The 27402-nt window shown below is 57.5% G+C and overlaps 1 protein-coding gene across 3 annotated transcripts in view; it reads left to right on the top strand.

Moving 5' to 3' along the window:
* MYO7A (myosin VIIA) overlaps window positions 1–27402 on the top strand; it is an 82191-nt gene that overhangs the window by 28907 nt on the left and 25882 nt on the right. For all 3 annotated transcript variants that reach the window (XM_069469218.1, XM_069469217.1, XM_069469219.1), the window contains 18 exons: window positions 897–973; window positions 1673–1792; window positions 2490–2632; window positions 3341–3551; window positions 4074–4209; window positions 7445–7551; window positions 13232–13369; window positions 15143–15301; window positions 15731–15823; window positions 17832–17926; window positions 20669–20753; window positions 21339–21557; window positions 21984–22091; window positions 22971–23180; window positions 23553–23756; window positions 23975–24151; window positions 24561–24650; window positions 25985–26112. In XM_069469218.1, coding sequence (XP_069325319.1) covers window positions 897–973; window positions 1673–1792; window positions 2490–2632; window positions 3341–3551; window positions 4074–4209; window positions 7445–7551; window positions 13232–13369; window positions 15143–15301; window positions 15731–15823; window positions 17832–17926; window positions 20669–20753; window positions 21339–21557; window positions 21984–22091; window positions 22971–23180; window positions 23553–23756; window positions 23975–24151; window positions 24561–24650; window positions 25985–26112 — 2500 coding nt within the window. The remainder of the gene's footprint in view (window positions 1–896; window positions 974–1672; window positions 1793–2489; window positions 2633–3340; window positions 3552–4073; window positions 4210–7444; window positions 7552–13231; window positions 13370–15142; window positions 15302–15730; window positions 15824–17831; window positions 17927–20668; window positions 20754–21338; window positions 21558–21983; window positions 22092–22970; window positions 23181–23552; window positions 23757–23974; window positions 24152–24560; window positions 24651–25984; window positions 26113–27402) is intronic.

The raw sequence follows: 27402 nt of genomic DNA, 5'->3' as shown, positions 1-27402 counted from the left end.
TGGGGAGAGTTCACCTGTGGGTAGATTTGAGCAGTCTGTTGGCTTGAAATCAGCCTCGGGTGTGGTATCACTGTGCTGAAATTTCACTACAGTTAAAGCGTACTGGAGTTGACTATGGGCCCTTTAAGACCCCTTCCAAATTTGGTTTCTTAAGGTCAGCTGTCTTAGAAAGAGGGTAAATTTTTGAACTAATTCATACTAAGATGTGAGTGACTGAATAGCCATCTCTGAAAGGGGAAGGCTAGGGAAGGGAACACGTCCACTCATCTAACATTCCCTGGGCAGCCACTATGTGCCAGGCTGGGAGGTGGCTCCCTGAGATGGGCACCAGGTCCCACTCTGAGCTTTTCCCTGTACCCAGCATGGTCCCGGGGCAGGGGAGGAGCTCTGGGAAGTTTTCTCAGTGAATGAATGATCCCAGCATGAAGGAAATCATAGTCCAGTCATCTTGAAAGACTAAGAGATGCAGAGGAGGGTATAGTGGCAGAAGGAAGAGCTTGTGAAAGGGTCCTGTGGCCTAAGACAACAGGGCACGTGTGGGGAAGGGCAAGTTCCCAAAGCCTGTCTGATAGGAGCCAGGGCTGCCACCGAGAGCTCTGGGAGACAGGGGTGGAGGTCGAGGGAGACAGGCACAGCTGCCAGTGCCTGCTCCTTGGCTGCCAGGCATGGTCCTGGGCATATGTGGTCCCTATCCTCAGGGTGCCCCTAGGCGCATGGTGAGAGCAGTGATCAAATAGACATTGCCCCAGAGAAGCGTTTAATCACGGTGCTGATGCCCTCTCTGCACAAGGCAGGCCCCCTGAGAGCAGGCGTGGTAGCCTGGTCCTCCTAGGACTGTCCCCTTGCCCCTATGCCCACCCTCCCTGCCCTGATGCCGCACCCCTTGCTGCCGACAGCCCGCACGTTTGAAAACCTGGACGCCTGCGAGGTCCTCTTCTCCCCGTCTCTGGCCACAGCCGCATCCCTGCTTGAGGTCAGTGCCCGACCTTCTCTCCCACCACCACTTCTTCCCCTCTGAAGACAGTTTTGACTTCAAGCTCGGTGGGGGCCGGGTTGTGGGAGCCAGGTGCTGGGCCCCCCAGCCGGGAGAGTTCTGTCCAATGCTGAGAACCAACTGTGTGCAGGTCCTGTGCTGGGCTCGGGTCCTGGAGGATTGGATTCCAGAGCCTGGGAGCCTCCCTGGCCTGTCCTAGCCCAGCGGCCCTGGGGCTGTGTGAGGCGGGTAGGGCCCTGGGCAGGGGGCCTTGTGACGCCTTGGCTGTGTGACCCTGGGCGAGTCATTGCTGCCCTCTGGGCCTCATCTCCACATCTGGGTGAAGGGTACTAGCGTCCCTGAGGCCAGTGCATTGATTCCGGCAGTCTCTCAGCACACACTAGGTCTACCCCGGGCTAGAAAACCGGGAGGAATACAGCTGGAGTCAGGGCTAGTCCTGGAAGGGACAGGTAACTTGCTGGGGAGAATTGAGGGGGGACGTCTGGGAGAGGGAAATCCCCTCCAGGCAGCATTGGGGTGGGTTTCCGTGGCTGGGAGGATGGGCCATGGGACAGCGAGTTCTTGGTGGAGGCGGAGTCTGAGCCAGGGGAAGTGGGGGAGGGGGGTAGTCTAGGTGTGGGTGGAGGGAGGGACGACTGGTGGGTGGCTGGGTGAGCACCTGGCTGTCGTCTGTGCCAGGTGAACTCCCCGGACCTGATGAGCTGCCTGACGAGCCGCACCCTCATCACCCGCGGGGAGACGGTGTCCACCCCGCTCAGCAGGGAGCAGGCGCTGGACGTGCGAGACGCCTTTGTCAAGGTGGGCCGGTGCGGGCTGGCCGCCTGCTCTCCCGCCCCTCGGGAGGTTGGGTTGTCCGTGCGCAGGTGCCAAGGAGTCCGCAGAGCCGGGCGGGCATCTGGGGCTGGAGTCCGGGCTCCAGCTGCTGGCGCTCCTGGGGCCTGCGTGACAGCCACCTCCCTCTGAGCCCCACGTGTCTGTGCATCCTACACGGCACAAGGCCCTGTGCTCCCCAGGGCCCTCCGGCTCTGGCCGCCTGCTTTGGTCAGCCGTGCTGTTCCCAGCCCCGGAACAGCTCTGTCCCTCTGCAGAGGACAGAGAAGGTGTGGGTCGAGTGCGAGGGCCTCCAGTCCCTTCTGTTTCTGCAGCCGCGCATTTGCCATTCCTGGAGCCCCCCTCTCTGCGCCAGGCCTTGTGCTGGGCTCTGGGACCTCAGAGACATGCAGAGCTGACAGGGAAGTCAGAGACAGAGCGGTGGGAGCCCCCCAAAGGGCTCCTTCCCAACCCACAGGGTCAGAGGACGGTCCCCAGAGGAGCTGACATCTCGTTGTTAAGCAGGAAAGGGTGCTCCAGGCCAAGGGAGCTGCTCGGGCAAAGGCTGGGGGTTTGAACAGCATGTTGTTCCATGGAAGGGGCTGGAGCAAGGCCATGATGGGGAGCCTGGCCTGTCCCCACGGTGGGTGTGGCTGGGCCCAGTGGCTGACACGCCGCCTTTCAGGGGATCTACGGGCGGCTGTTTGTGTGGATTGTGGACAAGATCAACGCAGCAATTTATAAGCCTCCCTCCCAGGAAGTGAAGCACTCTCGCCGGTCCATCGGCCTCCTGGACATCTTTGGGTTTGAGAACTTTGCTGTGAACAGGTACCATTTGGGGCTCTGCTCTGCGGGAATTTTCTTCCAGAACAGGGACGTGAGAAATGTCACATCTCTCCCTTTAAACCATGTTTAGTTGGCTCCAAGCACACTCTGCCAGGCTGTTAGAAACCATAACTTCAGTGGTCCTGGTGGGCCCTCTCCCCTTCCCATCCCCTCCTGCTGTGGGGCCCCTGGCGAGCCACGTCAATCCCTGTGATGTTTGGATGTCTCAGCCCTCCCCCACCACCTAGACACCCATTGCCGTGTTAGCAGTCTAGGCCGTGCTGGCCAAATCTTGTCAGCGCCCGTCCACCCTCCCACGGGCAGTTTGGATGTCGCTATGGCCACCTCCCCAGCCTCCTGGCTTTCCCCTCCCAGGTACTCTGCCAGGGGTTTGGGTGTCCACCTGCCAGCCCCCAGCCCTCCCCACAGGGCCTGGTCATGCAGGGGAGGGGTCTCAACTGGGCGTCCTGAGTCCTGGTTCAGCCTTAGCTCTCCTCCTGACCCACTGGGTGACCTTGGGCAGGTCCTTTGCCCTTGCCGGGCCTCATGTCCTCTGCTGCACCTAGAAGGGGTTGGGCCCCACCTCAGAGGTTAGAGAGTCCCTGGTGGGGGCGATCTGCTGACAGTCACGTGCAGGTGGAGGCAGAGCTGGGCCCCTGACAGCAGGGCGGGGCGTGAACAGCACCCCAGCCCGTGCCTGTGCCCCTGTAGTTTCGAGCAGCTCTGCATCAACTTTGCCAACGAGCACCTGCAGCAGTTCTTTGTGCGGCACGTGTTCAAGCTGGAGCAGGAGGAGTACGACCTGGAGAGCATCGACTGGCTGCACATCGAGTTCACCGACAACCAGGACGCCCTGGACATGATTGCCAACAAGCCCATGAACATCATCTCCCTCATCGATGAGGAGAGCAAGTTCCCCAAGGTGGGTCCACAGCTGGGCAGGATCCCAACGTCACCACCAATGGGCTGGGGAGCCTGTGGGTTCCTTCCTCACGCTGAGCCTCAGCTTTCCTCATCTGCAAAATGGGACTAAGGATACCGCCTCTCAGGGTGGCTCTGGGGCCAATTCAAGTGCATTCACCTGACATTTGGAAGTCACCTACAGTCCACTGGGTCCTAGATCTGAGCAGACAGTTGGCACAGAATGGGTGCTCAGGACACAAATATATCTTGGAGTCGGGGAGAGGAAGAGAGGATTGCTCCTGTGATTTTAATCACAGGAAATAGATTTTCTAAACTGGAATGCATTTTCAAGATTGTGCAGTTCCAATTCATCCATTTAACAGACGGGGAAATGCAGGCCTGGAGTGCTCCTGTGTGGGTATAAATTAAGGAAGAGGAAGCTCTGGAGAAAGACAGAGGGATGCAGAGACATGGGCAGGAAAGACAATGGGGCCTGCGGAGGAGAGGGCGGGCTCGGCCAGCTGTCTGTCCCCTCCTGCAGGGCACGGACACCACCATGTTGCATAAGCTGAACTCCCAGCATAAACTCAACTCGAACTACATTCCCCCCAAGAACAACCACGAGACCCAGTTTGGGATCAACCATTTTGCAGGTGTCGTCTACTATGAGACCCAAGGTACGGGCGGGCTGTCCGGCTGGCTGTCTCTCCTTGCCTGTGCCTACCTTCCCCTACTCTGGCCCAGGAGAAAGACATCAGGAGTTTTAAAAATTGTGGAGTTTATTTATATATATGTATGTGTGTGTGTATATGTATACACATATAATTTGCCATTTTGACCATTGATGTGTACAATTCGGTGGCATTAAATACCTTCACAGGGTTGTGCAACCATAGCCACCATCCATCGCCAGAGTCTTTCCATCACCCCAAATAGAAGCTCTGTGTCGGCCAAACATGGTGGCTCATGCCTGTAATCCCAGCACTTTGGGAGGCCGAGAGAGGAGGATCACTTGAGGCCAGGAGTTTGAGACCAGCTTGGGCAAAATAGCGAGACCCCATCTCTACAAAATAATAAAATTAGCCAGGCATGGTGGCGTGCATCTGTACTCCCAGCTACTCCAAAGGCTGAGGCACGAGGATCGCTTGAGCCCAGCAGCTTGAGTTTGCAGTGAGCTATGATGACACCACTGTACTCCAGTCTAGTCAGCAGAATGAGAGCCTGTCTCAAAAAAAAAAAAAAAGTTCTGTGTCCATTAAGCAATAACCCCTCCTCCTTCCCCCGCCCCAGCCCCTGTGACCTCTGTTCTACTTTCTGTCTGTCTGAATTTGGCTATTCTAGGTGCCTCATATAAGTGGAATCGTATGATACAGTCACGTGTTGCTTAAGGATGGGGATACGTCCTGAGAAATGTGTTGTTGGGCGATTTCGCTGTGTGAACCTCACAGTCGTAGGGTGCACGTACACAAACCTACGTGGCATGGCCTGCTGCACGCTGGGCTGTGCGGCCCAGGCTGTGGCTCCTAGGCTGCATGTTCCTGTACTGAATGGGCCATTGTAACACAGCGCTAAGCTTTTGTGTGTCTGAACACATCTAAACATGAAAAGGTACAGTGAAAATATGGCATTATATGTGATCTCATGGGACCACTGTCGTATACATACATGGTCCCTCATTGACAGAACCATCGCTATGCAGCACGTGTCTGTATTTGTCCTTCTGTGTTTGGCTCACTTTATTTAGCATGATGTCTTCAAGGTTCATCCATGTTGTATTAGCATGTATCGATTTCCTTTGTTTTTATGGCTGGGTATACGATATTTTGTTTATCCATTTATCTGTTAATAGACATTTGGAGGTTTTTTTCGCCTTTTGGCTATTGTGACTAATGCTGCTAAGAATACTAGTGTACAAGTATCTGTTTGAGTCCCTGCTTTCAATTTTTTGAGTAGGTTCAGTGCTCTTTTGTACATATGGGGAAACTGAGGCTCAGCAGGACGGGGGCATAACTGTCCTCACGTGGCACGATAGAGCCTATCAGGCGCAAAGCCAGGCCTTGGACCAGCCCAGTTACCCAGCAAGACTCTCTCAGCAACAAGACCAGTGTGAGCTTTGAAGAGGGGGCGGCACATTTTCTTTCCCCCTGGAGACATGCAATTGGGTTCATCTTATAGGTAGAATTTAAGAAAGCGGTGAGGACGTAGGATTCATTTGGAATTCTTATAGGGTCTGCCAGAAGACAGCAGACTGCCCTTGCTAACCCCTCCCCTCCCACCTGGTGTGGAGGACCAACCTTGAATTGGTATCAGCTGTGGGCCGTGTCTACACTGAGCCCTGCCTTACAGCCCCAGAAGGTCCCACACAGTCAAAAGCCAGCGAAATCCAAAACTAACAAGCTCCGGGCTGCCCGTCTCATACTCCCTTGTTGAACTGGCCCAGAGGTCAGTGGTGTATCACTGAGCCACGCTCCAGTGATGGGGTCTGACGGCTGCTCAGACCTCCTTAGAATGTTGCACTGTGAGATCCAGCCTTATTGCAACGCAGGAAGCAGACATCAAGTTTAAAGGCCTTTTGAGCAAGTAAATTGGTCTCGCATTTGGAGTCCTAGAGGACTGTCTTTTTCAGTTCAGTTCAACCAGTGTCATGTGCCCGGCTTCATGCTGTGGCTGAGGATACAGAAATGAAATTGGGCAAACTCTACGCTGAGCTCTAAAATTATAGAATTCTAGATCTGGAGGGACATAGGGTCATCTGCTTTTGCAGAATTGGAAACTGAAGCCCAGAGAGGGAGGTGACTTGCATCAGGTCACTGAACCAGTCTGAACTACTTTAGGCAATTCTACCGGCATTTCCTGGTTTGCCAAGTGCTGCTCTAATACAGCATCGCACTTAGGAAACGGGTGGCTTCGGGTGTTCTGAAGAGAAGCAAGCTTACAGGTGCTACCATTCCCATCCAACGGGTGGGCAAACGAGGTCCTAGAAAGGGGTGAGGGAGTCCCATAGTCTGTCAGAGCTTTAATGAGAGCCCAGGAATTCCACCCCAACTCCACGGCCCACCCTCTGTCACTGTGCCTCCTGCACCTCGCCCCTCCCCAGACACCGGCCAGGCACCCCGGCACTGGGCCCCTGTGCCGCCCACCACCCAGGGAAGCCTGAGTCCTGCTTCTCTGTCACGGCATTCAACCTCAGACATCCCCAGCCCCTAGACACCCCATCTCCTGTCCCACCCCAGCAAAGCCCCCCAGTTTGTAACTCCTCAGCCCCTGGGAATGCCAGAGTCCTGGGGCCTGTGTGGTGCAGGGGCATCTCCGCAGGCTGGCCGGAAGTCCTGGAGTTGAGTCTTAACTCTGCCCACGGCTTGCTGTGTGGTGTTGGACAACTCACTTGGCTTCTCTGAGTACCACTTTCCTCCCTTGTGGGATGGAGGAGAGAATCCCTGCCCGTCCCACATGCACGGGGGAGCTGTGAGGGTGCTTTGTAAAACACAGTCTACTGTTCAGCTACAGAGTGGTTTTACTCCGCTTGTACAGATCAACACGCATTCTCTCCCAGGTCACAAAGTACTTACTTAACAAGGGCTTTTGACACCTTAGTTCAAAAGACTCCCGGTGGCTCTGGGGAGGTTCCACAAGGAAGGAGGCATGGCCTCTTCCAAAGGCTGAGACCTCCTGCCCTTCTTGAACAGGCCTGGAAGAGGGGGGCTATGTGGGTGGGGAGATGGTCCCCCACTTTGTGATCTTGGGCAAGCCACTGTCCTCTCCATGCCTTGGTGTCCCCCACTGTGAAATGGGTGTGGTTGAACTAGGTGAATTTCAGGACCCTCCTGGTTCAGACAGTGTGGATTTGAGGAGGACTTGAGTCTCGGGGGCTGCTGGGACTGGTGAGGGGTGACTGCTCTGTGCCCTGCCCAGGCTTCTTGGAGAAGAACCGGGACACCCTGCATGGCGACATCATCCAGCTCGTCCACTCCTCCAGGAACAAGTTCATCAAGCAGATCTTCCAGGCTGACGTTGCCATGGTAGGGCCGGGTGGGTGTCTGCTGGGTGGGAAGGGCCCCAGAAGCCAGGCAGGGGTCTAGGCCTTGTCCTTGTCCAGCAGCTTCAGCTCAAGCCCCTCTGGTGGGGACAGAGCTTTGCTGGGGCTCCAGGAAGGGCCTCCCAGATCCTCCCATTTGGTTCTCTTGTTGCACTGAGTGGTGGAGGGGAGTGTGGCCGGGATACCAAGCCCAGAAGAAGGGTCACCTGAGAAGTGATGGAGCAGAGCCGATCAGACCTCAGTTTACCACGGGGGTCCACCCACCCCTGTGTCTCCAGCAGCTAATGGGAGCACGGGCAAAGGGAGCATGTCCAACCTCAAGGATTTGGGGTGGGTGTGGGCATGCGGAGAAGCTGGCACGGGGGGGCGTGTGTGGGCTACTGCATACCCCATCAGACAGTGGGAGAAGCTTCCCCTCCCCTCCGCCTTTCTGTGGGCCCTGGGGTGGGGGTCTGGTGGACTTTCTCCTGCTTGTACACCCTTTTATTTCCTGTTTCCCCCGTCCCCATGGCTTCCTGGAGGGTGCATGGGAGGGCAGAGCCCTGGCCCCCTCAGTGCCTGTCTGGGTGCTGACGCTCCCCTGCCCTGGGGACCACCACAGAGCTGCCGGGACCCCAGACCTCTCCCTGAGGGTCTCCCTCTCTCCGTGGCGAGTTTTGCCTTCTGTTTTCCAACCCACCACGTTCTCCTTGCCTCCCCCCCCGGCTCACCCTGCACTGTGGTTCCTGTTGTAGTTTCTCTGTGGTTACGCGTCGGGCACTGTGCACCAGTCAGCAGCTGCTGCGAAGGTAAAAGACCCCAGCCTGGGGCCGAGGATGGTGGGAGAGGCCACAGCAGTGAGCCGGGTTTGTCCTTGGCCCTCGTGGTGCTGAGGCTTGGGGCAAGGGCTGGGCGGCGGCTGCCTTTTTGAAGTGTGTTTTTCTGTGGAGTGGTTTGTGGAGTGATTCTTGCTTTTGGTTTTTGAGTCGTGTGTGCTGCAGCACCTCAGTTTCTTAAAGGAGGAACTGAGTCCTGGAAGAGGGGCAAGACTTGCCCAGGCTGCCCATGAGCCAGGGGCAGAGCTGGGATGCGAACCCAGGCCTCCTCCGCTGCCCCCTGTTGAGCCTCTTGGGGGCGCCAACCCCTGCTCCCCCAACCAGCCCCTGGCGGTGTTCCTGCATCCGCGCCTTGGTCGGATCCTCGGATGACCTTGCAAAGCAGGGGATGCAGGTGGTTTTTTCTGCATTTTGCAGATTGGGGTCTGAGGCTCAGAGACACAGTGTGACTCCCCCCAAGTCACAGCGTTCTGCTGGGGAGCTGGGCCTAGGAGTCGCCATTCCCTGGACCTCCACAGGCCTGGAACAATATCCCTGGTGCATCCCAAGCCCCACCTTCAGGTCGTGGCTCCCAGGGTGTCCTACATCCCCAAGGTGCTGGGTCCCCCTTAGCAACAGCGTGCACTGCCGCCCCCTCGGCCTCCCTTTTCTCTTCCCAGCCCTCCATTTCCTCTCTGCCGGATACTGACATCCTCCCACTTTGGCCTAACGCCGAGTCCTTCTTCCTTCCTGCGTGTCTGGCATCCCCCCTGCCCAGCGCCTTGCAGGTCTGAAGCAATTCACAGCTCCAGCAGAACAGGGCACTGGGCACGTCAGGGGCAGGGAACGTGTCTGGACGGTGGCCTCCCTCCTCTGCCGTAATCCGCTCAGGTCCCCCCACCCCTGCACAGGCCAGCACTGTGGCTCGGCTGCTGACGGCTGCACGCAGCGCCGCTCGCAGAGAGAGGGCTCCCAGACTCCGGCACCCGGGAGGGTCCCCATCCAAGGGCTATGCTGTAGTGTTGCAGCCCTGGGGAGAGACAGGTGCAGCCCTGGACCCTCCCCTCCCCACTCTCTCTCCTCTAGCTCCCAGCCCCACTCACTGGGCCCACCCACTCCTGTTTGTCTCGGACATGCTCCGGTTGAACCCCACCTCTCCTCCTGCCCCTTCCCTCATTCTCTCTTTCCAGAGCTCCCGGAGGCATCTGAGGACTCTCTCTGAGGTTTCCCATCCTAAATTTCCTATCCCTGGGACTAGGACCCATTTGCTGAGAAATCATGGAGAGGTCCATGCGCAAGAGCCTGGAGCTTCCAGAAATGGCCCACTCCTGAGGGAGTTTTAGGAGCAGAGAAGTAGGGTACAGCAGTGACAAATCTGATATCGATCACATCCACTGGGCACCTCTTCCAAGCCGGAGATGAGCTAAGCACTTAGGTTTATCGCCTCATTCACTCCCCACCACAACCCTGTGAGTGATTACTCTTACTCCCACTTCACAGGTAAAGAAACTAGGGCCCAGAGAGGTCAAGGTGCTTGCTCAAGGTTGCACAGCTTACCATACAGCAGAGAGTTGAACGCAGGTCTGTCTCAGGGAGGTGCAGGGATTTTTCCAAGGTCATATACAAGTGAAGGCTTAAAGTGAAGTCTTCCAAGTCCCTGTTTCTTAAAAAACATTTAAATTTAATTTTTTTTTTATCGTACTGTGCTGGCTCTGTAAGCATTGCATGTAAGAAAGAAAAACGTGCTTTGTAAATGCTGGAAACATGCCACTCTCTTAAAGAAAGATGGAAATTGGCTTGGTTAATTGTGAAACATTAAGTCAGAGTTTATTCCTTGACAATGTACCAGTCGAATGTTCCCATCAGGATCGAAGCCCGTGCCACCTCCTTCCTGTGATCTGAGAAGCACGCAGCCTGCACCGTTCCCCAAGCGCTGAATTTTCATCCTTTGGCTCTTGCGTCTGGCTTCCCTGGGCCGTCCCGGGCAGCCCCACCCCAGCCATCGCTGGTGACGGGGCCAGCCGAGTGGGGATGAAGGCAGTTCTTGCAGGGCACCGAGAGCCCTGATGAATGTCTGGCCCCAGCCACGTGTCCTGGGGCCCTGAGTCCACAGGACACCTGTTCACTCTTATGTGGGTGTCAGGAAGGACAGCTTTTCCCCTCAGTGAAATAAAACCGAACCAGAAACCCGGGTGGCCAGGGATGTGAGGGCAGACTTCGCGCTCCGTAGATGCCATTCATTCATTCAGTCTACAAACACTTACCAAGTGCCCGTTATAGGCCAGACATTGTCCTAGGTCCTGGGAACATAGTAGTGAACAAAACAAAACAAAAAAATCTCCGTCCTTATGGAACTTATGTTCCAGCAGAAAGGGGGAAGAGTTAATAAAACAGTAACTAAGCAAAACCTAGGGCACGTCAGATGGTGAGCGTGGGACGGGGAAAGAGGAGGAGGAAGCGTGCGGTGGGGCGTGGTGATTCCCAACAGGGGTCAGGAAAGGCCTTGCTGCCAAGTTGGTGAGGAGGTGAGGAAGAAAGTGTCCAGCCACATTCTGGAGGAGGGAGAGGGGACAGCCAGTGCCAAAGCACTGAGGTGCTTTTCCTAGGTGGAGCAAGGAGGCTGGAGCAGCTGGAGGGGAGTGGGCAGGGGGCCCTCAGAGCAGATCCTGGGGGGCATTGTGGGTCCTTGCAAGGTTCTGGGCTTTCATGGGGACTGAAGAGGGGGGTTGTTGGAGGGTGGAGGTTTGACTGGGGAAGAGACATGGTTGGATTTGTTTCCACAGCCTTGGGCTGCTGTGGTTGCGAGTGGGGGGAGGGTGGGGTGGAGTTGGGCGATGGCAGGAGGAGGCCAGTTTGAAGGTCACAGCAGGAGGCACGGGCAGTGGCCCAGGTGGACAATGGAGGGAGTTGTAAGAAGGTCCTCAGGTGTTTTGAAAGTGGAGCCAGTAGGATTCGCTGCCGTATTGGATGTGAGAGAGGAGACACTGAGGACGCTTCCTAGATTGTTGCCCTGATCAGTTGGTAGGTGGAGCCCGTGGACGACACTGGGAACCAGTGTGACAGTGCTTCAGCTGGTCTGAGTGTTGCTGACGGTTACTTGTGCCGGGCGCAGGTCTGCCCCAAGCAGGGCAGACCCGGCTGGTCCTCATGGGGCTGCAGCCTGGCAGGGAGGACAGGCAGGAAGGAGCAGTTCTGGTGTGACGATTAGAGCCAAAGAAGGGTGTGTGTGTGCTGTGTGTGCCGTGGCGTGTGTGCTGTGTGTGTGCACGTTGTACACATGTGCTCACAGCAAGGGGCTCTAATGCAGGCCGGGTGCAGCCCAACTTGGACGGCTCCCCCTCCAAGTGGGCGGGTCACCCAGTGCTGCTGCTGGATCGGGGTCGGGACAACCAGGGGGCCACAGATCTGACCATCACCCTCCCTCGTCACAGATATTCCCCAGCTTCCCTGGGCAGTATCTTAGATTCATATAAGATTTATTTGAATCTTATATTCCAAATAAAACTAAAGTGGAAAACACTGGAAATTTCACAATAGAAAGCATTTGACCCCTTGCCCCCCAACCTCACACATCCATGGCTGTACCCCTGATTTTTTTTTTTTTTTTTTTTGAGACAGAGTCTCGCTTTGTTGCCCTGGCTAGAGTGAGTGCTGTGGCGTCAGCCTAGCTCACAGCAACCTCAAACTCCTGGGCTTAAGCAATCCTCCTGCCTCAGCCTCCCGAGTAGCTGGGACTACAGACATGCGCCACCACGCCCGGCTAATTTTTTCTATATATATTTTAGTTGGCCAGATAATTTCTTTCTATTTTTTTAGTAGAGACGGGGTCTCACTCTTGCTCAGGCTGGTCTCGAACTCCTGACCTTGAGCAATCCACCCGCCTCGGCCTCCCAGAGTGCTAGGATTACAGGCGTGAGCCACCACGCCCGGCCTGTACCCTTGATTTTTGATGCTATAGGATAGCAGATGAAATTATCACTCTAAAATTTAAAATCTTACAATATTAATCAAATTAAATGAAGTAAGTTCTTACCCAAATGAGAATTGCCAGGGAAACGATACCATCAAGATGCTTTGGAATAGAACCTGGGCTCTATGTCCGTTTTCTCCCTCTCAGTTGAGCCATTTGGCCTCCTGTTTGTGGCCTAGGCTGCCCCCCAGCACCCCCTCCCATCTCATTTCACAGCATTCTGAGAGGGGACCCTAACAGGCAGGGCGGTGCAGAGGGATCGCTCGCTGACTGGATCACCCAGGTAGTGGCCGGTGGGGCACAGAACCCTGGGGGCCTTGGTGCCACATGGCGGGGAAGCCAGCCGTGTCCCTTAGGAGGATTAGCCAGGTCTGCCCTGCCCCACCCCCAGCCTGCTGCTGCCCGGCTAAGGCTAATCCGGCAAAGAGGGGAGAGGTCACAGGCAGCTCCCTGCCACTCCCCCAGCTCCTCCGCGGGTTCCCAGGAGGCAGGCAGCCGCCTTTCCAGGTTGCTGTGTATGGACACACACCCTGACCCTCATGGGAGCCCCGTCAGCTGGACAGAAGGCATTAAGGCATTGTTCCCAGCTAGGAAACAGGCTTAGCGCCATTTAGGGACCTGTGCAAGGTTACACAGCTAAGTAGTAGGCTAGGGTTCGAATTTAGGTTTGTCTAACCCCTGTCACTTCAGGATACTGGAACATCCTGAAGTGACCAAGTCTGACTACTCATTTCTCCAGGGAGGTCTGGGGTCCAGTCTCCAGCCCAGACCTGGGGGGTTGCAGGAGAAGCCAAGTGCCCACCCAGTCGCTCAGGCCCCTGGCGCTGCTGACCTCCCCTCCCGCTTCCCTGTGGGGCAGGCGCAGCCCCTCCCACCGCTGCCGTCTGTCTGTCCTGCAGGGTGCGGAGACCAGGAAGCGCTCGCCCACACTCAGCAGCCAGTTCAAGCGGTCGCTGGAGCTGCTTATGCGCACGCTGGGCGCCTGCCAGCCCTTCTTCGTGCGCTGCATCAAGCCCAACGAATTCAAGAAGCCCATGGTGAGCGGCCCTGGCCCTGGCGGGGGCCGGCTAGGAGCAGCAGAGGGGCTGGGTCAGAGTGGGATAGGGTGGGGTGGACGTCAGGTTGTGGGACCGTCCCCTTTGGGGAACAATGGGGCACCTGGGGGCTTATAAACCAAGGTCCGGATTTACGGGAGGAGGCGGCCGCAGGTGCAGTAGAAAGAGCCTAGACTCTGCGGTGGCTCGTGGAGGGTTCAAATCCTGGCTCTACCACTTACACACTGAGCGACCGTAGACAGGGCTCTTATTTCTCCTATGCCTCAGTTTCCTCATAGATGGAAACGGGACCGATCACCCCTGGTCTATTCCATGCCATAACGCATGCAGACTGCCAGGCCCCTAGGAATTGCTCAGTAAACGGCAGCTGGTTCTTGCTGGGGCTGCTCCTTTGAAAGTCCCCTCTCCTTCAGCCCAGCTCAACTGCCACCTCCTCCTGGAAGCTTCCCCCCACCTCTGAATGGTTGGGAATGTCCTTGTTGGGCCCTTTCTGTGTGCCGGGCACAGGCTGGATCGCCTGTTGCAGCCTGGTTCGCGCTTCCCAAACAGTCCATGAAGAAGGGACTGTTGTGGGCCCGGGTTAGAGATGCGGGGCTCAGGGAGGGTAAGGGGCTTGGGGCGCTGCTGCCCCACGTGAGCCCTCTCCTTCCACGGCACAGCCGCTGGGAGGGTTGTTTATCCAGAGGCCTTGAGGGGAGGCCCGGGGGGGAAGCTGGGGCCACAGGGTCTGGGGAGGGAAGGAAGGCCAGGGAAAGTGGCCCGGAGGGAGAGGAAACAGGCTGCGGAAGCCGACCGTCCGCAAGCGCTGTCCCCACCCGCTGTCCCCTGCCTGGAAAACATTCCCTAGCAGGCGAGGCCTGTCCTCCTTAGGACTCAGGCCTGGGGCTCCAGTAGGCTCTCCCTCCGGCACAGGGGTCCAGGGAGACTGAGGCGAGGGCAGCTGGGCACCGTCTCCCTGGCCCTGAGGTGCCTCGGGGACCCTTCTCCAGCCTGGACTTCAGCATGTGTGGACTAGACCTCAGCAGCGGCCTCCCCCAGGGTCTCCCATGTCCCCTGCCCCCTGCCTTGTCCCCTCCACCCACACACACTGCAGTGACATCATTCTCAGATGCAAACCTGATTGGCCTCTCCCTGCTCCAGACCTTCTCTGGCTTCTGTCACCCACAGGACGAGGCCCCACAGCCCAGCACCTGCCTTCTGCTTTCTCTGCAGCCCCACCATGAGCCTGGGGCCACCGCTGCCCCAGCCGTCACAAAAACAACTTTATGCAAATTAGAAAAATGTGCCCCTTCCTTAAGGCAGCCAGGGAGTTGTCCCAATAGCTACAAATCTGTGACAACGGCCGCACCACGCGTGAAGGGCACTGCCTGGGGCTGAGCACAGCACCCACCTTCTGCACAGCCACAGCTGTGGCCTGGACTAGCCGCCTTAGTCCCCTGAGTCCCCAGCAAGTCCCGTGCTTTCAGACGTCCACAGCTCTGTCATGCTCGCCCTCCGACCTTGGGATGCTCCCTATCCTGTCAGGGGCCTCCCCTGTGAAGCCCCCTCTGGGTGTCCCAAGGGGAACCAACCTGTGTCTCCACGCTCCCTGCAGCTGGGTGGTCTGACTGCAGGTTGGGGTGCCTGTCCCCAAGTGCTCCTCACGTGCTGTGTGGCCTCTGCCTCTCTGGGCTTTGTCTGGGCTGGTCAGGTGTAGAGCAGGTCTGCCTCCCAGCGGGAGCCTCAGCCCTGAGGCCCTTGGCTCCGTGCCCGCAGCTGTTCGACCGGCACCTGTGCGTGCGCCAGCTGCGGTACTCGGGGATGATGGAGACCATCCGGATCCGCCGAGCCGGCTACCCCATCCGCTACAGCTTCGTGGAGTTCGTGGAGCGGTACCGTGTGCTGCTGCCTGGCGTGAAGCCGGCCTACAAGCAGGTATGGGAATGGGTGCACGCGTGGGAGGGTCGGGTCCCAGTTTTCTCGTCAGGACGGTGGGCTGGGCATGACGTCTGCTCAGCCTCTCAGGTACGGCCTGAGGGATCGGGGGCAGGCAGGGGAACACGTCCGAGGGCGGGGATTGCCCTGCTCGGCTGGCGTGGACTTCACACATAGTGGCGTGACGAGCAAGGCCAGGGCTGCCAAGTGGGCCCCGGATGTCAGTGGTGGGAAAGGGATTTGCATTCGCGACATCTGGCTGAGCCGAGGAGAAAACTGAGGTCCAGAGAAGGCAGGACCCAGCTGGGGTCACATGGGAAGGCAGGGGCAGACCTGGGGCGAGAGCCCTGCCTCCCAGCCTCCAGAGGGACACTCCGGGGGTCTTCCTACTGGCAAGGATGTCCATGCCCTGGTGCCCCCTCACCCCAGGGAGACCTTCAAGGGACATGCCAGCGCATCGCCGAGGCTGTGCTGGGCACCCACGATGACTGGCAGATCGGCAGGACCAAGATCTTTCTGAAGGTGAGCACAGTCTCTGTCCCTGGGCTGCCCTGGGGGCTGCGAACTCCCATCACGGTGGGGTGGGGTCCTCGAGAGTGGCTACAGAGGGAGTTGTAGTGGCAGCCGGGCGGAGGGGTCGAGGGGAAGGCAGTGCTGGGCCTTTGAGCTCCTTCCTACCGGGACCCTGTGTGGCTGGAAGGGCGGTGTAGACCTCCCTGGTGGGAGAGGAGAAGTTGGTGTCTGAGACCATCTGTGACCTGGGAGTGGGGTCAGAGCACAGACCACGGGCTAGAAACCAAAGGCCAGAGGTGGGCTGTCTGTCAGGCCTGCTGCGGAGAGGCCGGATTTAAATCCTGACCCTGTGGCTGTTTGCCCAGGGATGTTGGGCTTGTCACGTTCCTTTTTGAGCCTCTTTTTCCCATCTGTGAATTGGGGTGTGCCTGTGGGGGGGGCTCTTGAGTGTATCTTTGGGTTCCTTCCTGTGGTTTCCTGCCTGGTGGGTCCATCTCACACCGGGCTCTGTGGGGCATCACCTGCCCACTGCTCTGTAGGGCCAGGGCCCCTCCTGCCGCCCTGAGCACAGAGCCGGAGCTGCCGGGCAGCTGGGGGAGAGAAGCAGGAAGCAGGGCCGTGGGGGCCGCGCCTGGGAGAGGTTGCTGGGAGTGGGCAGTGGCGGCAGCTGCTGCAGGCCCCGTGCGAGCTCCCAGCACTCGGCTTCCCCATTTCCATTTCCGCTACGCTAGGTTTCTGGCTGTCCTGGGCGGCAGGGCAGGGCGCCTTCTTTGGTGTGGGGGGTGGGGCCCAGGACAGCTGGCACGCAGGGAGGAGAGGAACCGGCCCTGACCTGGAGGGGCCCAGGGCCTGGTCTACTTCCTCCTTGGCCCCGGGGCTCTAGACAAGCCCCTTTCTCTCCCTGAGCCCTCACTTCCTCCTGGGCAAGATGGGTTGGATGTTACCTGCCTGGAAGTATCATGCCCATTTCCCAGGCTCAGAGAGGAAAAGTGAGTGCCCCGAGCTGGGCAGCTGGGAAGCAGAGAGCAGGGCTTCCAGCCTGATGCCCAGCCGTGTGTGGGCGAAGGGGGGAAGGCTGAATCACGATGGCATCTAGTGCCAGAGAACTCAGAAGAGTGTTATTGTCCCCCTCCTTCCTCACCCCTGTGGCCCTTCAGAAATAACCATGACTTTGAGAGGCTAAACACACAGTTCTCATTCATTCATTCAGAAAGCCTTGGCAGAGCCGCTCCTCTGTCCTGCGTGTCTGTGACTATCTGGTGGGTGTGGGTCCCTGTGAGACTCTACTCTACCCAAGAGTAGAGCTACGTCTTCGTGGTTCACTGTGGCCCCAGCGCCTAGCTCAGGGCTGGCATGTGGAGACAGTCCATTCCCGTGTGTCAAATGAGCCAGAGAAGCTTTGTTCACCTGGAGTGAGTTGGGACTTGGGGCCGAGGAGGGGAGAAGGCTGGGGAAGTCAGCAGGGCCCAGATCATGGGGGCCCTTGAGTGCCAGGGTTGAGGAGCCCAGTTTGACCTGGGGAACTGTGGGGTGTCACCATAGGGTCGCTGTCAGGCTCATGTTTAGGAGGGTCCCTCTGGCAGCTTGTGAAGGAGGCCAGATGGGGAGCAATGGAGGCCAGAGACCTCTGATTAGGAGACTCCCCATGATTCTGGGGAGAAAGGACAGTGGCCTGGCCCAGGCCAGGGGCCAATGTGACAAGGATGTCCAGAAGCCAGGCTTGGGCAGAGATGGCGGTAGGGAGGATGCCAGTACATGTCGTTTTGGGTCCTCTGACCCCATCCAGTGAGATTAGGCTCCTCCTGCCCCATCTGTCACGCCTGGGCCTCTGGGAAGCAGCTACGACCCCTGTCTGTACTGGTGGCCATAGGAGGCTGCCTGGCGCTGGGGCCTGTGGGGCCCAACTGACCCCTGGGCCTGGGCTCCCAGTGAAGGAAGAGAGGCCCCCCCTGGGACTGAGCTGGTGGCCCTGGTGGAGACATTGCTGGGGGCTCAAGTCAGAAACTCTGCCTTCCAGGACCACCACGACATGCTGCTGGAGGTGGAGCGGGACAAAGCCATCACTGACAGAGTCATCCTCCTCCAGAAGGTCATCCGGGGGTTCAAAGACAGGTGCGTGTCCCAGCCAGCCCCTCGCCACCTCTGCCCTGCCCGTGCAGACACCAGGAATCAACGTGCACACATGGAAACAAGCACACAGCATGCACACGGGACCATGTGAACATGGGGGGACACAGATCACGATATACACAGACCCGTCATGTCAGAGAAGCCAAAGTACGGAACACTCACCTCCGTACACACGTGCACATGTGGATCCGTGAGATACACGTGTAGATCCTCTGTTAGACTCAGACACTGAGGAAATTTCCCAAAGAAGAAATTTGAGATTTTATAAGTTACTAAATGTGTCTCATATTCTATGTAAAGGACATATGTATACCTGTGGCAATTCACAGATGTGTGGGGCTGACCCCACACTGTGATTCAGGCTCCACAGAAATTCTGTAACCTGCTGCTTTTGCAGTTCATATGATCACGCCCTCCCCACTCTCTCAACCGACACATCCTCTTGTCTGTCCACACACCCTCCCATCCATCCATCCACCCATCCACCCATGTACTTGTCTACCCACCCACCTATCCATCCACCCATGTACTTGTCTACCCACCCACCTATCCATCCACCCATCCACCCATGTACTTGTCTACCCACCCACCTATCCATCCATCCATCCACCCATGTACTTATCTACCCACCCGCCTATCCATCCACCCATCCACCCATGTACTTGTCTACCCACCCACCTATCCATCCACCCATGTACTTGTCTACCCACCCACCTATCCATCCACCCATCCACCCATGTACTTGTCTACCCACCCACCTATCCATCCACCCATCCACCCATGTACTTGTCTACCCACCCACCTATCCATCCACCCATCCACCCATGTACTTATCTACCCACCCGCCTATCCATCCACCCATCCACCCATGTACTTATCTACCCACCCGCCTATCCATCCACCCATCCACCCATGTACTTATCTACCCACCCGCCTATCCATCCACCCATCCACCCATGTACTTGTCTACCCACCCACCTATCCATCCATCCATCCATCCACCCATGTACTTATCTACCCACCCACCTATCCATCCATCCATCCACCCATCCACCCATGTACTTATCTACCCACCCGCCTATCCATCCACCCATCCACCCATGTACTTGTCTACCCACCCACCTATCCATCCATCCATCCATCCACTCATGTACTTATCTACCCACCCACCTATCCATCCATCCATCCACCCATCCACCCATGTACTTATCTACCCACCCGCCTATCCATCCACCCATCCACCCATGTACTTATCTACCCACCCGCCTATCCATCCATCCATCCACCCATCCACCCATGTACTTGTCTACCCACCCACCTATCCATCCATGCATCCACCCATGTACTTGTCTACCCACCCGCCTATCCATCCATCCATCCACCCATCCACCCATGTACTTGTCTACCCGCCCACCTATCCATCCATCCATCCACCCATGTACTTGTCTACCCACCCGCCTATCCATCCATCCATCCACCCATGTACTTTTCTTTTTTTTTTTTTGAGGCAGAGTCTTGCTTTGTTGCCCGGGCTAGAGTGAGTGCCATGGCATCAGCCTAGCTCACAGCAACCTCAAACTCCTGAGCTCAAGGGATCCTCCTGTCTCAGCCTCCCGAGTAGTTGGGACTACAGGCATGCGCCACCATGCCCGGCTAATTTTTTTTTTTCCTATATATATATATATTTTAGCTGTCCATATAATTTCTTTCTATTTTTAGTAGAGACGGGGTCTCACTCGTGCTCAGGCTGGTCTCGAACTCTTGACCTCGAGCGATCCACCCAGCTCGGCCTCCCAGAGTGCTAGGATTACAGGCGTGAGCCACCGCGCCCGGCCCACCCATGTACTTTTCTACCCACCCACCTATCCATCTATCCATCCACCCATCCACCCATGTACTTGTCTACCCACCCACCTATCCATCCATCCACCTGTCCACCCTTCTTCCCATCCATCTATCCACTCACTAGTCTGTCTATCTGCTCATCTATTCACTGTGTATCCATCTACCCATCTACCCACCCACCCATTCATTCATCTGTCTGTCCACCCATCCATCCACTTACATATCTATCCACCCATCTATCCGTCCACCCACCTGTCCACCCACTCCCACGGTTGATCATGTGTTTACCTGGGGTCCAGGCATTGGCCACTAGCTCACCTACACACTGACACGTCCATCCTTCTGTCCTCCTTTATTTCTGTATCCAGCAGACTCCTGCTGTCTGACGTGTGGCCTCTCTGTCCTCCATCAGGTTGGAGGTGACTGTTCTCCTGTAGAAGCAGCCTACTGTGTGCAGGGGCCAGCACTTGGCTAACTCGGGGTCAGTTAGAAGACATGGGCTCTAGTCCAACCTCATCAGGTCTCGGTTTCCTCGTCTATAAAATGAGGAAGTTAGACTGTTTAAAGCTTTTAATTTGTTATATTATTTCATTTACTTGTTCATACGTGTATTCATTCAGCAAACACTTTTTGAATATCTACCTTAATGGCTTACGTGACAGCCTGTGAGGCAGGCAGGGCAGGCATTATCCTACCCATTTTACAGATGAGGAAGCTGAGGCACAAAGGTTATATGCCTTGCCAAGGTCACTTAGCTGGGGCATCACAGAGCTGGGGCTCAGCCTGTGCTCTCCTGATTCCAAACCCCCTGCACCCCAGCTGCCCCTGGGCACCATTCCTCTGCTCTGAGACTCCCCCGCATCACGGCTGCTGTTTCAGGTCCAACTTCCTGAAGCTGAAGAACGCGGCCACGCTGATCCAGAGGCACTGGCGGGGCCACAACTGCAGGAAGAACTACGGGCTGGTGAGCCGCCCACAGGGGCTGTTCGTCGCCCCACTGGGCCTTTGAACCCAGCCTCGCTGCCATGGCAGCAGGCCTGGCCTGGTTGGCCTCTTGCCACTGCCCCGGCCATTCCTGCAGCCCAAAGTCCAGGTCTGGTTCTCCTGGTTTCTCCCACCTGGCCAGCAATGTTTGTTGCTACCTGGAGTGTTTTGGTGGGCTGTGAGCACACTGGGCTGTTAGAGACCCCAGAGGGGGCCAACAGTGACTGCATCCCTTGGACCTGTGCAGAGCAGCTGGGCTGCGGCCTGGACCTAGGGCTGGGAGGCGGATGGGATGGAGACTGGTTAGTTGCAGCTCCTGGCCTGAGGATGGGAGCCCCTCAGAGGGACCCCCAACTCAGGGAAGTCAAGGTCATGGGCTAAAACACTTTGCCCTGAGAGGAGACAGAGCTTTCTAACTACGGGGAGGATGTTGTCTGAGTGGAGACTGAGCCGTGCCTCGGGGAGGCCAGTCTGAAAGTGGAGGCCGGCACAGCGGAAGCTCCTGCCGGCAGGGTCAGTCTGCAGTGGGGCAGCGGGCTCTGAGTGCAGCGGGCTGTCCTTGCAGATGCGTCTGGGCTTCCTGCGGCTGCAGGCCCTGCACCGCTCCCGGAAGCTGCACCAGCAGTACCGCCTGGCCCGCCAGCGCATCATCGAGTTCCAGGCCCGCTGCCGTGCCTACCTGGTGCGCAAGGCCTTCCGCCACCGCCTCTGGGCTGTGCTCACCGTGCAGGCCTACGCCCGGGGCATGATCGCCCGCAGGCTGCACCGGCGCCTCAGGGCCGAGGTGAGGGGCCTGAGTCCACAGCACCTGCAGCTCTGCGCCTGGGGGCAGTGGGGGCGGGGGGCAGCAGTGTCCATGGGTCCCCCCCTAGCTGTTGGCGGGGAAGCAGAGGCCTGGGGGGACCCACGCTGCGCCTGCTCGGAGGAATGCATGATGCTGCGACCAGAGCCCTCATCTCTGTCCTCCCAGCCAAGAGCAGCGCTGGGGCCCCAGTTACTCTTGGGAATCTTTGGGGGAAGCTGAGGCAAACCTGGCTGGGCTTTGGCATCAGTGGTGCCTGCAACCCACCATGAGACCTAGAGAATTTCTCAGTTGCCTCAGTTTCCCTATCTGCTAAATTATTTGGCAAAGTGGCTCTGGTCCCAGAACTCTGGGTCGGGTGGGGTGGAGCTGGCGGGAAGCCTGTGACAACAGCCGCCCTTCCCTCAGTACCTGCGGCGCCTCGAGGCTGAGAAAATGCGGCTGGCGGAGGAGGAGAAGCTGCGGAAGGAGATGAGCGCCAAGAAGGCCAAGGAGGAGGCTGAGCGCAAGCATCAGGTGAGCTTAGGCGCCACCCAAGGGGTCGTCCGCGCTCCCGGTCGCTCAGCGCCCGCCCAGCCTTCCTCCCGGCCTTCAGAAAGTGGCCTCACCAGGCCCGTTCGGCAGGTGCTGCCCGCGCTCTCGCTGCCGTGCGCCAGGCGAACGGAGGACCGGGCCGTGGCTCCCGAGGAGGGCCCGGCGCTCGGCAGTGCGTTTCTGGCTGGGAGGCAGCACCCAGGTAAAGCCCCGGCCGGGTGGCTACTGAGCACTTGAAATGTGGCCCTTCCGAGGGACGCAGTGCTGTAAGTGTGAAATACACACTAGGTTTTCAAGACTTAGTAGGGGAAAAAATGAATTATAAAATGCCAGTATTATTTTTATGATATTGATTACATATTAAGATAATATGTGGGAAATACTGAGCTAAATCAAATGTATTAAGATTAATTCCACTTATGTCTTTTGACTTTAAAAAATGTGGCTACTACACACGTGGCTTGTGTTACGTGCCTATCAGGCAGCGCTGGTCTAGTGCCCCAACCTGACGGCTGTGGGACGTCTGGGTTGGTGCGGTCCCCTAGGGCCAAGGACAGCACCGAGCAGGTTGCCTGGAGGAGGTGGTGCCCAGCAGGGCCCTGAAGGACAGGCAGGTTCACTGTCTGGGCTTGTCGAGAGGCCTCCCCGTCGCCCTAGTGCCAGGTGTCTGTCTGCCGTGGACGGAGGGCTGAGTGTGGCCCCAGGTGGGAAGTCGCAGGCTCTGTCCTTCCGAGGGGTCAGGACCTTGGGACTGAGGTGCTGGCTGCTGCAGGGGCTCCCTCAGGAGCCACGGAGAGCTTGTCCCCTGAGGCTGTGCTACTGGGTGCTGACGCCGTGCCTTCTGTCACCCCGACCTCCCAGGAGCGCCTGGCCCAGCTGGCTCGGGAGGACGCCGAGCGCGAGCTGAAGGAGAAGGAGGCGGCGCGGCGGAAGAAGGAGCTCCTGGAGCAGATGGAAAGGGCCCGCCACGAGCCCGTCAATCACTCGGACATGGTGGACAAGATGTTTGGCTTCCTGGGGACTTCGGGTGGCCTGCCGGGCCAGGAGGGCCAGGCACCTAGCGGCTTTGAGGTACCAGTCTGGGGACAGGAGCTCCAGAGGCCCCCAGGCCCCCCAGTGTGTTGGCCCTCCCTCCTCTTGTGTCCCTGGGCATTAAAGCCCACCTGGCCCCTGAGCAGAGGGGAGCAGGGATGAGCTGGGTTGGGGGCCGTAGGTCCCAGGCCCTGTCCAGCCACCAGCCTGCCCTGTGACCTTGGGCCAGTCACTGCCGCTCTCCAGGGCCATTCTCAAGCTTTTATCTGTTTGTCCACTGAGGACCTACCACGCGCCCAGCTCTGTTAGGGTAGGGGATAGGACTAACAGAGCCCTACGCTCCTGAGGGGGGAGGAGGATGGGGGACGTCACCCCAGCCCCACGGCAGGCAGCCCCTCTCGCCTGCTGCAGGACCTGGAGCGCGGGCGGAGGGAGATGGTGGAGGAGGACCTGGACGCAGCCCTGCCCCTGCCCGACGAGGACGAGGAGGACCTCTCTGAGTACAAGTTCGCCAAGTTCGCTGCCACCTACTTCCAGGGCACAACCACGCACTCCTACACCCGGCGGCCCCTCAAACAGCCGCTGCTCTACCATGACGACGAGGGTGACCAGCTGGTGAGGCCCGCCTGCCACTCAGTCACTGCGGGGAGGGGCCGGGGCTGGGGCTGTGGTCTCCACCTGTGCGGTTGGTCCCTGCCCACCAGTCTTCACCCCAATGCCTGGGCCGGACCACTCAGGGTGTTCTTCCAGCCCTCTCCCCAAACCACCAGGTTGTTCTGACCACTGGCAGTGTCCTCCACTCTGCCCTTCTGACGTGCGCACTGTGCCCCCAGGCGGCCCTGGCGGTCTGGATCACCGTCCTCCGGTTCATGGGGGACCTCCCCGAGCCCAAGTACCACACAGCCATGAGCGACGGCAGCGAGAAGATCCCCGTGATGACCAAGATTTACGAGACCCTGGGCAAGAAGACGTACAAGCGGGAGCTGCAGGCCCTGCAGGGCGAGGGCGAGGTGCGGCCCGGGTGCCCCCAGCTGGGCGTGGGTGGTGCCGGGCGCCCCCGGCCGCGGATCCTCTGCAGAAAGAGCATCCTATGATCCGTCTCTGCCTCGCTGTCTCCCGCCCTCCTGTGTCTACTTGTGTCTACAAGTATATGAAAGCTTTGTAAACTGTTAAGTGCCGACCATAACCTCATGACCACACGGCACAGTAGACAGGGCTTTGTGGTTGGTGCCAGCTCCCATACTGGTCTGTAGGGAGGCCCTGAGCAGATCAACAGGCTTTTCTGGGTCTGCCAGTTGGCCGGTGGGGTGGAGGGGTCACGGGGGGTGCCCCTCGAGCGTTCCCGTGGAGGCGAGCTGGCCCCCAGGCTCTGCCCCTTGCCGTTGCTCTCTGCCCAGCTGTCTCCTGCTGGCCCTGCAGGCCCAGCTCCCCGAGGGGCAGAAGAAGAGCAGTGTGAGGCACAAGCTGGTGCACCTGACCCTCAAGAAGAAGTCCAAGCTCACGGAGGAGGTGAGTGTGGGCCCCGGGTCTGGCAGCCCACAGGCAGCTGCCTGTCCTCGGGGGTCCTGGCTGGCTGGGGGCAGGACAGGGAGCCCCTGCGGAGGGTGGTGAACTCAGGATGGGGTCAGGAAGGGCTTCCCAGAGGAGGGAGCTGGGAGCTGGGAGGCTCAGAGTGGCGCATGGTGTGAGGGAGGACTCGTCCTGCCAGGGGATGGACCTGCAGCGTCTGGTCCAAGAACCATTCAGACACGAGAACCTTGCTGTGGGACAAAAGTGCTCATAGAGCACTGACACTGTTGATTTGTTTGAATTCATTCTTTGGTTGCCTCGCTTTTTCTGTGCACTGCCCCAGTCCTCGTACTCTGAGGTTGTCTAGGCTGGTCTGTGTATAGCTAGGGGTGGAGGGGGGTGAGGCGACACAGACACAAACTAAGGCATTTACAGCCTTGGCGACCAGCTCCTCCCCATTCCTTGCACACACCCGTCCCACCACCCGAAATTCCTCCTTCCCCTTCTCTGCCTGGGGGTTGCCTCCTCTAGGAAGCTTCCCCTGACACCCCAGCTCTAGAAGCCTTGTCCTGTCCCCACCTCAGGTGCAAATCCAGTCTTGCAGGTATGTGGCCTTGAATTTAAACCCCAGCTCAGTATCTGAGGGGCCAAGGAAGAAAATGCCCAACCCATGAGGTCCTGGGAAGAGGGTGGAGTTGGCAGCTGAGGGTGCTCAGTAGACGTGAGGACCTTCTGTGGCCTCCCTGTCTGCAGTGTCCACTCCTGCCACTCGCCTCTCACTCACGCCGCGTCTTCTAGGCAGAGCACGGGCTGGCACTGTGGGCTGTGTGGGATCAGAGAGGAGATGCATCTTGTGAGAACCGGTCTGAGGCTGGTCACATCAGGGCCAGGGGCTGTTGGTGACAGGGTGATGGTGGCTGGTGGTTAGAACCCAGAGTGTACTCTGGGTTGCAGAGTTGGTGGGGCGGCCTGCCTCAGAACAGGGGTCCTGCTTGGACTCAGAGGAGAAGGTCCCTGTCCTGGCAGAAAGGTCCCCCTTGGGGTGGGGCACAGGGGGGGTGCAGAGGAGGTGCAGAGGAGCCTGACCCCCAGAAGTGGGTGACACTGGGCCAGCGCTCCCAGGCTGTGTGGCCAGTTACTGGCCCAGCGTCTGTCCTGCACATGGCGGGGAAGTGGAAGGGGTGGGAGTTGGCAGCAGGAGCCCAGCTCTCTGGCCGCTGCCTGGGTTCTGCTGTCTGGGGAGTGGGCAGACTCAGGTGCTGGGACCCTGCTGGCAGGGACAACACCCCAACTTCACCTGCCCTGGGAAAGCCTGTCCTCTCCCTCTGGCCCAGGTGACCAAGAGGCTGCACGACGGGGAGTCCACGGTGCAGGGCAACAGCATGCTGGAGGACCGGCCCACCTCCAACCTGGAGAAGCTGCACTTCATCATTGGCAACGGCATCCTGCGGCCAGCACTCCGGTCAGTGCCTGGGGCGGAGGGGGTGCAGGGACAGCCGCTGGGAGGGAGGGGCACCCCCGGAAAACCCTCGTAGGTGGCTTTTTTTTTTGGCAGCTGAGTAGGGCCTCTGTCATCTTAGCACAGATTAAGCCGAGGAGGCCTGGGCTTGGCTGTGCTGCTAGCTAGGTGTATGGCCTTGGCCGATTCACTTCATCTCTCTACGGCTCTGTTTCCTTGTCTGTAGAGGGGGAATCATAACAAAAGCATACCTCAGGGATGTCGCAAGGGTGGTTCTAGACCAGCTCAATAAATCAAGTATCGCGATATAGCAAGTCACACAAGGTTTTCTGGTTTTTCAGTGCATATAAAAGTTATGTTAACGTGATACTATGTAGTCTATTAATTCTACTAAGTCTGTTAAGTGTACATCTAAACATGTACATACATTAATTTAAAAATATTTTATTGCTAAAAAATGCTAACGACCACCTGAGCCTTCAGCGAGTCATCCTGGAGGGTCTGGCCTCAGTGTTGGGGGCTGCCTGACTGAGGGTGGTGGTTGCTGCAGGTTACGATGGCCGTGGCCACTTGTTCAGATAAGACAACATGAAGTTTGCTGCATCAGTGGACTCTTCCTTTCGTGAAAGATTTTTCTGTAGCATGTGATCCGTTTGATAGCATTTTACTCACAGCAGAAATTCTTTCAAAACTGGAGTCAATCCTTGCAAATCTTGTTGCTGTTTTATCAACTACATGTATGTAATATTCTAAATTGTTTGTTGTCATTTCAACAATATTCACAGCATCTTCACCAGGCGTAGATTCCATCTAAGGAAACGCTTTCTTTGCTCACCTATGAGAAGCAACTCCTCAACCACTGAAGTTCTATCATGAGATTGCAGCTATTCAGCCAATTTTCAAGCTCCACTTGTAATTCTAGTGCTCTTGCTGTTCCAACCACATCTGCAGTTACTTCCTTCACTGAAGTCTTGAAGCCTTCAAAGTCATCCATGAGGGTTGCAATCCACTTCTTCCAAACTCCTGTTAATGCTGATATTTTTACCTCCTCTCATGAATCACGAGTGTTCTTAGTGGCGAGAGTGGGGAATCCTTTCCAGATAATTTTCAGTTAATTTTGCCCATATCCCTCAGGGGAATCACTATCTTAAATAACAACGACTTCTTAAATAGTAAGATTTGAAAGTCGGAACTACTCCCTGATCCATGGGTTGCAGAATGGATGTGTGTTAGCAGGCATTCAAACAACATTAATCTCCTTGTACATCTCCATCAGAGCTCTTGGGTTGTCAG

This window comes from Eulemur rufifrons, chromosome 6, assembly GCF_041146395.1.
Source record: "Eulemur rufifrons isolate Redbay chromosome 6, OSU_ERuf_1, whole genome shotgun sequence".
Taxonomy (NCBI): Eukaryota; Metazoa; Chordata; class Mammalia; order Primates; family Lemuridae; genus Eulemur; species Eulemur rufifrons.
This window is presented reverse-complemented; position numbering and strand designations above follow the sequence as displayed.